The sequence below is a fragment of the Pocillopora verrucosa genome, chromosome 1 (assembly GCF_036669915.1).
Source record: "Pocillopora verrucosa isolate sample1 chromosome 1, ASM3666991v2, whole genome shotgun sequence".
Lineage (NCBI taxonomy): Eukaryota > Metazoa > Cnidaria > Anthozoa > Scleractinia > Pocilloporidae > Pocillopora > Pocillopora verrucosa.
Window position 1 is genome coordinate 24,317,890 of NC_089312.1, and position 10,339 is coordinate 24,328,228.

At 36.7% G+C, this 10,339-nt stretch overlaps 1 protein-coding gene across 1 annotated transcript; it reads left to right on the forward strand.

The window, feature by feature from the left end:
- Positions 1-961: 961 nt before the first annotated feature.
- On the forward strand, positions 962-8,169 carry LOC131796689 (tumor susceptibility gene 101 protein-like). The gene is made up of 10 exons (XM_059114299.2): positions 962-1,107; positions 2,114-2,198; positions 2,764-2,829; positions 3,191-3,354; positions 3,735-3,973; positions 4,448-4,757; positions 5,317-5,409; positions 6,273-6,409; positions 6,487-6,589; positions 7,591-8,169. The coding sequence occupies exons 1-10, from the start codon at positions 1,075-1,077 to the stop codon at positions 7,681-7,683; spliced, it is 1,323 nt and encodes a 440-aa protein (XP_058970282.2). The 5' UTR covers positions 962-1,074; the 3' UTR covers positions 7,684-8,169.
- Positions 8,170-10,339: the final 2,170 nt, after the last annotated feature.

The window sequence follows — 10,339 nt, forward strand, 5'->3', positions numbered from 1 at the left end:
CAAACGCGAAAAGCAAGATAGTATTTCATGTAAGCTACCGTAACATTTACATAACGCAAAAAATTAATATCTCGTGCCCAGTGTCCTTGAGTGCAAATAAATAAACGGTGTTTAACAGGTATAGGTAATCACATGATTTCGAGTACACTATGGAGTAAATAAGCACGAGTCAATTTTTTCAAAGACTAACAAAATTTACAAGTACTTATTTATTCCAAATTGCACGAGAGGAATCATGTGATTACGTATTAATAATAGACATGAAAAAATACGAGAGAGCCTATCGTAATTATGCAGAAGCAAAGCGCGTGCATTAAGTGCTAAAATCATTTATTCAAAGTCTGCGAGCTAGTAACGTTGTGCTTTCGGTCAAAACAATCGCGTACGCTCAAAAAAATAATATACAAAGATATTTTCACATCTTTAAGGCGCAAAAAGGTTCAAAGTCCGGCTAAACAGTTCATGGAATTGTTCAGTCTGGTTTGTTACTTCTTTGCACTGAATTAACCCTCCTCTGCATTGAATTACCTGAAAACTGCAGCATTTATCTAAATCAATCAGAACTGAGTAATTTTTTCATGTATCTTATCAACGCTAATAAGTCATTTTTTAACTGACAAGGCTGCATTTGTATCAAAAGCTTAATCAACGAGTGAATGATTTATTTTAATGAAAACGAAGTTCTATTAAAAAAAAAAAGCAATTGTGACAGTTTCTTTTAATAGTTGGTATAGTCTTTAAAAAGAATGCTAATTACCCCACGTAAATTCACAATAAATATAGAAGAGAAAGTGAACTATACATGTCGCCCGTTATCATCCTTTTTTCCGAGAAGTAATTGAACAAAGCTAAGGATGGACACGCCAAGCCCTTCAGTTAAAGATTCAGAGAGAGACCTGAGAACGAGTGAAAAATGTGAACTATTTGTGTTACATACATGAAAGATCATATGATGTATTTTCAAAGTCTTGCGGATGACATTTGTGGTCTTTTCCTTCAACATGGATTCTTCGATTACCAGTTTTAGTACATAGCTACGGCCATTTGAGTTGATTTACCCAAATTCTTAAAGCTATGGATTTACATCTACAGAGTAAACTCGGAAAGGTTTGTGAAAATAACATATGTGTAAACAAACAAACTTAATAAGTTTTTGCATGTACCTAGTAGCAGAAAATTTTCCTTGTCAGCTCACTGTAATATTATAATATCAATTTGCTTCACAAATGAAAAAATATCTTTCGATCATTTCTGAAAGATGTTTGAAAATATTATGAAGTGTTTGAAAAGGAGATTAATCCGTGAGAATGTATGTGGGTGCCGTATACGTTGCATTGAAAGTCTGTTTGGTATTAATGAAATACAATTATCACGTAGGCTAGCTTGTTAATGCTGAGTTCGAGGTCTATTGTGAAACTCAACGTATCAAATAAAAACCCTACTGTTTCATTTATTGCAACCTCAAATTTAGAGCCGAGTGGTAGTCACCTAAAATTATGAATACGTTCTACATCAGATTTCGTAATATTAATTTAATTCTAATTAGCTAGAGCATCAGTATAAACCAGTCATTTTCAGCCACAAAGCGTCTCAAAATCATACAGTCTATTTTCAATTTTGATAAATTGTTTGCGAAACAAATTTGGGAGAAAAAAATCTACTAAAGCAAGAAAAATTATGCAATAAAGATAACAAGCAAACGTATGGCGAACCAACAGTATGGTCCGAATGCATTTTGAATTTGTAAAGGGCTACTTGACTCAATGCACTCATGCCACAGAAGATGGAAGTAGTTTTGTTTGTTTTAGTTTCTAATTTTATTCTGAAACCTTGCTGATTTTTGACAAACCAATTTTCACACTTTTTATTTTTTCCTCCTGCTGTACGGTTTCATTGACATGCTTGTCCCTCCTGTCTGAGGAATCTCCCATCTCCTGCTATCTACTGCAATGTTCCCTTCCGCTGGAATTTTTATGATGTGTTGAAAGGGACTACTGTAGCTAAAAGTAATCAAGAAAACTTACACCTGCTAGGTGTGAAATTTAACTCAGAAAGTTTGCCTACTCTGTTTTTCATGATAAACCATTTTGGGTATTATTATGTTTTCTTGCAGTATAAACATGCAAATATTTGTTGTTCTGATGTTATGAGGGCACTGCATCAGTACCCTACCTTACTAGCAGATCTGCAAAACTTTAGTAAGTGAGCCTTTCAATTTTGAAAGCAGTTTTTAACTGTTGGAGACAGGTTTTTTGAAAATATTTTTCTGTGTATGTGTAATTATGAACTTTTTCTGAATATTTTTGGATTTAATATGGTTAAAAAGCAAGTTTCTAGTTTGTTAATTAAAAATGAAATGTACAAGTACATAAACAATCCATGATACATAGTATTAATAAGCAATTTCATTATTCCATCTAGAGAGGAATCTTGAACAAAAAATATAATAATGTATATTCTCAGCAGATGACAAGTGAGACACGGTTTGATACTACTCTGATATAAAGATAGAATGAATTTATCTGGGAAGTTACGATTCATAGACATAGGCATGTCTGATTGTCCACATTGTTGCCAGTGAACTTAAATAATTATGTCTTAAGTGATGAGTGATTCAATTTATAACTCAAGTTGTAATGTTCAGGTTTAGTTTCCAGTACTCAATCATAAGTTTTATATTTTCTGTGATAAAACTTACAAAAATTAGAAAGGGAGACAAAAAGGTATCTGTTAAGATAATTCTTGGATGAATTGATCCCACAGCACATAATGATGGGAGAGAAGCTCGATTACTTGCCTTGGATGGAACTCTTCCTGTTGTGATCAGAGGTGAGACTTGCTGCTGCATGTTCAACTGATACAGAGACTTATATAAATATATAAATAATTATTAAACTTAAATGAGAGATGTAAAGCAGTTAATGTATTTGAGTGATATTCTCTTTATTTTTGTAATTAAATAATTATATATTCTACAACCTTTAGACTAGATAAAAGTGTTTACATGAGGTGATAAAAACTACATGTAGGAAAGAAGTCAAAGTGTACTCACTTGAGATGTGGACTAAACATTTTAACCTAAAACATTACAACTATGAGTTGCTTCCTCATTAACTGTTGATAGCTCTCAGTTAGGGTTAAGAAATGTACAAATTAGTTGCCCAAGTGTATGAACCACTTTTTGTTCCAGGTGTCACATACAACATTCCAGTGTGTGTCTGGCTGCAGGAGAACCATCCGTATGTTCCCCCACTTGTGTATGTCAAACCAACAAACACAATGGCTATCAAACCATCTCAATTTGTGGATTCCAATGGAAAAGTTTACCATCCTTTTCTGCACGAGTGGACTTATGTATGTTCATTAGCATCAACTTTCATCATTTCTCTCTATAACTTATGGATTAACCCTGTAATTCCCAGGAGTGACCAACACTGAATTACTCCCTAAAAGATCAATACTATATATGAAGCAGACAGTGATGAGAATAAAGAAAAGTATCAATTGGGGAATTATTTGTTGATCCAATATTACTTCCTGCAAACTGACATTATAAGAATTGTTTGTAAAAATAATAGTAAGGAGAGTCATCAATAAGATCAGGAAATGATCAGGTTAGACTGCTGAAAATGCATGTTGCTTTTCTAGGATCATACATGGTGATAGGCTTGTTTTTTTTCTCAGGAATGATGATGACATGTAAGCATCTAACAGTAAGTTTTCTTCTCTTTCAGCCCAAATCTGATCTTGCTGCCTTGCTTCAGATTCTCTGTGGTATTTTTGCACAGCAGTCACCAGTTTATGCAAAAAGTGCACCAACACCACCACAACCTAGTAGTTACAATATGCCACAACAGCCAAGCTACCTCCCTCAGTATGGTGGTTACTCCCCCAATCCGGGGGCCATGCCACCATACCCTGTTGGAACATCTACAGGAATGCCAATGCCACAACCTGGGCCAGTCCCAGGCAAGTTTACACCAGTAGTTATGATAAAAATGTTATTTACTTATTTCATATTTAGCACTACATGATTACTGTTTCAAATGAATTACATATGTCAGTGATCATCTGTGAAAATATTCTGCATCATCCCTTGATCTTTATGGAGGAAGATTAAAACACTTCTCACTGTTATTCAACCTTAAATACAGAAGACTCAGTACTGAACTAGGACTCACACAACAAGACAATGGTGTCAAGAAAACCTATCCTGTCAATTGTATAGAATCAGTCATCTGAATGCAATTTAATACCACCTGAGTTTTATCAAATGGCTAACTGACAGCTCAGATAGACATTTGAATGGAGTGACTGAGCTCAGCTCAGCAATTATTCATTTACTGAATGACTGACTGGTCAACAGAGTACATGAAGCTACTCATACAGGAAACATTGTTTTTTTTTCTTTAGTGATTAGTTTCATTTGTCTTTGTTGCTTAGGAAGCAGCCCAGGTAGACCAAGTGGTGGCAGACCTCCATATCCCCCTTATCCTCCAGGAGGTGGGTCCAATATGGGACCATCTAATCCCCCATACCATGTGCCAAATCATGCAAGCTATCCCCCTAGTACACAACCATCTTATTCTGGTCCAGCTGCCAGTATTCCACATGTCACTCAGGCTAATTTGGACACAACTAACAGCACAACTGCAGTGAGCAGCACTTTGAAGGATGAAGAAATTAAGCTATCACTACGGTCTGCAGTGGAAGACAAAATAAGAAGAAGTACAAAGGCATTGTTTCAGCAAGCACAGGTATACATAATCAGATTTGTACTCACTGTAGACTGCTAATCAACATCAGGACCAAAAAGCTTTGGTGACAATTTTGCTCTGTTGTTGACTTATGTTACATTTCAGTTCATATGCATTGCAATCAGTTAGCCCACCTGTTGAGGACCACCTCAAAGTGCAAGTTTGTTTGGTAGAAAGTGTGTATTTATAAGACTACATGATTGGACCACAAGGAATCTTAGCACGATACAAATGCACTCACTAAAACCAGATCCTGGATAGGACAGGAATGTCCTCTATTCAGCTATAGCTTTTTAACCTTTTAACTCCCAAGATCTGATTGTCAATTCTCCCCTCCAGCTGCTACATATTTCCTTGTAAATTAGTTTTGAGAATTTGTTGTAAGATCAAGGCAACAAATTCTAACTGGTAAGTGTGAGTATTCTCATTACCTTTTTGCTGAAAAATGTACAGATGGTGAATGAAGAAGTCACCTGTCAATCTCTTCTGAGAGCTAAAGGGTTAACAGGTAGTACGGAAAAATTCGTCACCTATTTTCGGCTCACTTTTTTTTTGACAGATTGAATTAGATGAGTTGAACAGAACCCAGAATGAGTTAAAACGGGGAAGTGAAAAACTACAAGATATTTTACAGAAACTGGAAAGAGAACAGGTAACAGCTAGAAATATGTTAAAACTTTGTGGGGAGTAAATTCACTTTCCTTCTCTCTCTATTAGTTCAATAAGCTCATTTTCAATCGCTTTCGAGAGATTACTTCGATGAATAATCATGACAACTACCGGCATATACAGAGAGTATATGCATCAAGAATTGACTTCGTTATTAAAATGTGCAGAAAGGGACAATCTCTCAATTTGATTAAATCTTTGATTAACAGTGTCTAATCAAATTTCTTAAGTGATCATCCAGTGAAACTGAGAAATTAACGGATTGAGTTGTGGCTTATTTGCCATATTATCAATCACGCAAGGCAAGGCATATCGCTCCTCTTGCTCTGTGGATGTATAAAAGTCCACTGACATGCTGAAGCTGCGTACAAGGCTGGTACATGGCAATGTGAAAAAGGTAGAAATTGTCTTGCTCCAGAATTCAGCGCAGCTGTCCTCAGGATAAACTAGAATTTGGAAAGTAGGTGGGTAAGGGGGAGCACTTAAAAGAGCTTGGAGAGAAGGCTGAGGTTCCGCTGATGTCTTCCAACCCTGAGCCGGAAAGTAACGTATTAGATCAGAGTAGTAAACATTTGTCAGTACATTCCAAAGTAGAATGTACACGGTCAATATTCGCGTGCTTAACCCCTGTTAAAGCCTGAAGTGTTCGAATGACCGTTCCTTGCTGGGTAACACGTAATCGTTCAAGCAGAATGCTGGAGATCCTTTCTTTCCGCCCCCCGCCCCCCCCCTCCCTTCAATTTCATTCCTCTAGGACCTGAGTGCAACACAACCAGTTTTATGTCATAGATCACTTATTAGTTAAGATTTAAATTCTCGACCGATGTCTTTTCATTCGCTTCGCAGGCGGACGTGGACAACGACATCAAATTGTTAACACAAAAGAGTGAAGAGATTTCTGAGGTTGTCAGCAAGTTAGAATCGAATTCTGAAAATCTTGAAATCGACGAAGCAGTAGTGACTACAGCACCTCTTTATAATCAGTGAGTACACATATTGGTGGTTAGAATGATGCACTGTTTACTTGTGGAACTGTTGGCTCAAAAATTGTTCTCGCCAGAATTCTCAACCTATTTGCGGAGGAGAATGCAGTAGAGGATACAATATATTATCTCAGTGAATCTCTGCGTAAAGAAGCCATCGATTTAGAAGTTTTTCTTAAGGTAAGAAGCCTCCCGGTGATGATTGTGGCAATTTTCAGGGTAACCACAACAGACCAAAAAAATCAAAGGATAATGTCACAAGGAGTTAAAGGCGCCAGTAAGATCTTCAAGCTTTGCATCAGTGTGAGAATGATATAAAAAAAGGAATCGTATTTTTCGATTTGGAGCAGAAAATTTTCACGTAACTTCAGGGCGTGAAATTGCGCCTAATACAGGCGCAAATGCGACTAAATTTTTCACTTTGGCGACCAAATCCTGAAAATTAGTCGCCAAATTGGCGACTAGAATGTTTCATCTTAACCTTACCTAGAGATATAGTGAATTGAAAAGATTTGCAAAGACAAATCCGCCGCAAACTTCCTCGTTAAGTTTGTTTCCAAAACGCAGCAGATGCATCTCGATCGATAACTAGACGCCATCTTGGATTTAGGTGAGCTTAAACGTTGCATATCATCCATCCTAGTGTCCCCTTTGTAGCACGTTAAAGATCTTTTCCCTTACTTAATTTCTAGAACGATGACAGCGAAAAAAAAGGTTTTGTTTGTCTTTCAAAATGGCGACCAACTTTTTTTGAATTGGCTACCACTTTGATGAATTTAGGAGCCAAGTGGCTATCAGAAAAAAAAATTAATTTCACGCCCTGAACTTTGATTTGCCAGAGAAAGGCATAACTCCAGTTTAACGAGTGTTTTCGTGCACTTTTCGCGTGCAAATTTTCTGGCAGGACTACAAACCTTGACTGTGAACAGTCAATGCTAACCCTAAGCAAATATTTTAAAGCAAAGGATTCTGAAATTATTGTTCGGGCGTTTTCAATAAGAGTCCAAATTAAAACTATATAATTAAAGGTTATTTAAGGTGAAATATCAGGTAGTTTCTGTCTACCAATCAACTCTACGTTTCACTTAGTGGAACTTAACCTTGTCTAGAGAAATTGACAATTGATGAGTACTTCTATCATTCGTTCTTAGCCCCTTTTTTTTCTCTTTTTCTTTTGTCAGCACGTAAGGACATTATCAAGGAAACAGTTTATGTTGCGAGCCCTTCTATATAAGGCAAGGAAAACAGCTGGATTAACGGAAGTAGCAGGATAAAGTTTAATGTGTCTTTCTAGATATTTAGCCGTGTAAGCTCTGAATTTGCCCGCCTAAGGGCGTTACTTGAGGTTATTCTTTTCTTTTTGTATTTTAGGTGGAGTAATTCTCTTAGATTGCACTAAACAGGACGAGATTATTCCACAATTGAGGAATATTTTAAAGTGAAGTTTCGGTTATTATTCCACAAACCAAATCTTTCGAAGGGCTCCTACTGAGGCCTGTATGCAGCTCGTGAAAAAGTTTGTAGAAGTGAAAGATCACCTCACGTGCAGCTCAATAAAACTACAGCTAATGATCGTGAGACTATTATTTCGTTCTGCTCATGAGGAATTGGTTGGTTCTGCTTATGTAATGACTTGGACCAACTTTTCAATCTAATCTTCGATGCTTTTAGATATGATTTTTGCGGTGTATATGTGACTGAGAAGATGTTTGTAGAGCTATATGAAAACATACTGTACCCATTAAATAACAAAAATTGGACTTTTGGTAGTCGTTATCGCTTTGTATATTGATGTTGAGGAACCTTATTACATAATTACATATTACATACAATTATTTACCGAAGTTGTGGTAAATGTTCATCACTTTCACCAACACTTAGGTTGATAACTTTATTAGCATTTTTTACACAAGCTGAACAATTGACAGACCAAATTAAAACTCCACTCTTACAAAATAATCGCAATCAGTAAGATAATCATCCAGAGCGATGATCATTCCCGTGAACTGTCACACATCAAATCGAGTAGTTGAAGGATGTTCAAGTTGGACTAAGATCTGAGTCAAATTTTTCCCTGTTCCCTCTCATTATTTACTTGTTTCGAAGTATCGTTCTCTTTTTTCTGCTTTCATCTCGCCTACGTCCTACTAATTAACGCTTCTGCCCTGCTGGCGGAAACGCAGACAACACAAGCGTGAGAGAGAGAGAGCTTCGTCTGTGTCTGGGGCGTGTGACTTTTCGCCTTCGCGTACAGGTCCAAAGCACTTGGCGCCCGGTTGAGTAGAGTTCGTGCATGGCAAGCTGAACCTTTCGACCCAGACTGTAAGCTCACCCTAAACTCTTCAGAAAATTTAATTATACTAAGGCTCATGCAGGGATTTTACAATAAATGAGATTCAAATCGCGAAGGGAAGAAACGATATGAGACCCCACCTAGATTTGCTGACACGAATGAACATATCTTGAGTCTAAAATCAAATTTTAATATTAATGTCTGTGTCCTAATCCATCTCATCACGCAACGTACGTGCTCTGCTTAAGGAAACATTTAAATCAAAGAGCTCAGAACGAAGCAACTTCGAAGCTTACCTTGTGAATGCTTTTAATGGTGTACCTTCAATTCCCGGCAGAGCCAGTCAAACGTTTGGCTTACTCATTCAAGGAAAGGACATCATAAACCCTTATAAGCCACAGTTTTGAACTTTATTTTATCGCAATTTTATTGTAACTTTTGTATGACTTAAAGCATTTGTGAGTAAGAATGCCACAGTTAGCGAACTGTGGTTGGGGTCCTTTGAACTTCAGACGCTTCAGCTACCGTGGCAGGAAAGTCGAATCCCTTGTAGGGGACAGACAATAGTGACAATAGTCATAATTATTTCAACTGTCTCATTACTTTGAAGATTGTCTGAGGAAAAGTTGCTGCTTTTATCCAAAAAAAAAAAAGAAAAAAGAAAAAAAAAACCAACAACCAAAGACACTGATGGTAAGCAGTTGGCCCCCTCTACGTCTAAATTTGTCCGAGACATTCAAATTGGATCAAGTGAGTAAAACTATTGAGACCACGTGAAAACCTCCCTTTCGTACGTTAGTTGGCCTGTTCCACATAAAAGGAGATAAGTGTTTGGAATGTTTCACGAGGATGGTGTGATAAGTAAGTAATTCTTCGAATCTCAAAAATAACAAAAATAATAATATTAATATAAATTGATTAAAAAACAGGACATGTGGTAGACCTGTTTACAAAAATTGCCTCTCTAACCAAACGTAATCCGTTTGAGGGTCCATTTCCGTGTTCAGATGTCAAGATTTTATAGTGTGTTGGTCATATAATTTTCCGACTCTGTCAGTAGGGATGAATTCGATATTCATTTTTAAAGAAAAAAAGGCGATAAAATGAAATCTTTCCTGAAGATGAGATGGACCGTTTGCCATCTTGTCATTCAGTCAATCCATCTATTGATCCATCATTTTCAATCTTCTTTGGAAAGATGACAGCTAATTGCAAATCACTGTAATTTGTCATGTACAATAATCAGTTTAATCTAGAAAAGTTTCTGTTTTCTGTTTTTGATAGTTTTTTTTTATACCTGTCTGTGCACAACCCTCCAAAGCATCCCATAACTTGACTCTATATTGTGAGACAAACGAATAAACGTCCATTTATTTTAAAAACCACGATGATGCCAGCTCAGTAACATCGAACTTGCTGACCAGTGAAAAATCTCCTCAATTTCTTATTTCACAATTATTAAACACAAAGACGGGAGATTGATCATAATCAGGGAGCTTACTGTTTTCATGCTAGTAAAGACAAGATAACTCTACTAGCTCATTACGAGTTAACAAAGAAATTGTGTGCATCTCATTCTCACCCCCACCAATTCCTGCCCCTTTTCCACAAAATTTCAAAATCGAATCATTTTACCA

Excerpts from the sequence above, each read along its gene's own strand:
- LOC131796689 (XM_059114299.2), top strand. The coding sequence starts at position 1,075 with ATGGATTTACATCTACAGAGTAAACTCGGAAAG. Across the intron at positions 3,355-3,734 it reads TTCTGCACGAGTGGACTTAT|CCCAAATCTGATCTTGCTGC; the intron begins GTATGTTCATTA and ends CTTCTCTTTCAG. Across the intron at positions 5,410-6,272 it reads AGAAACTGGAAAGAGAACAG|GCGGACGTGGACAACGACAT; the intron begins GTAACAGCTAGA and ends TTCGCTTCGCAG.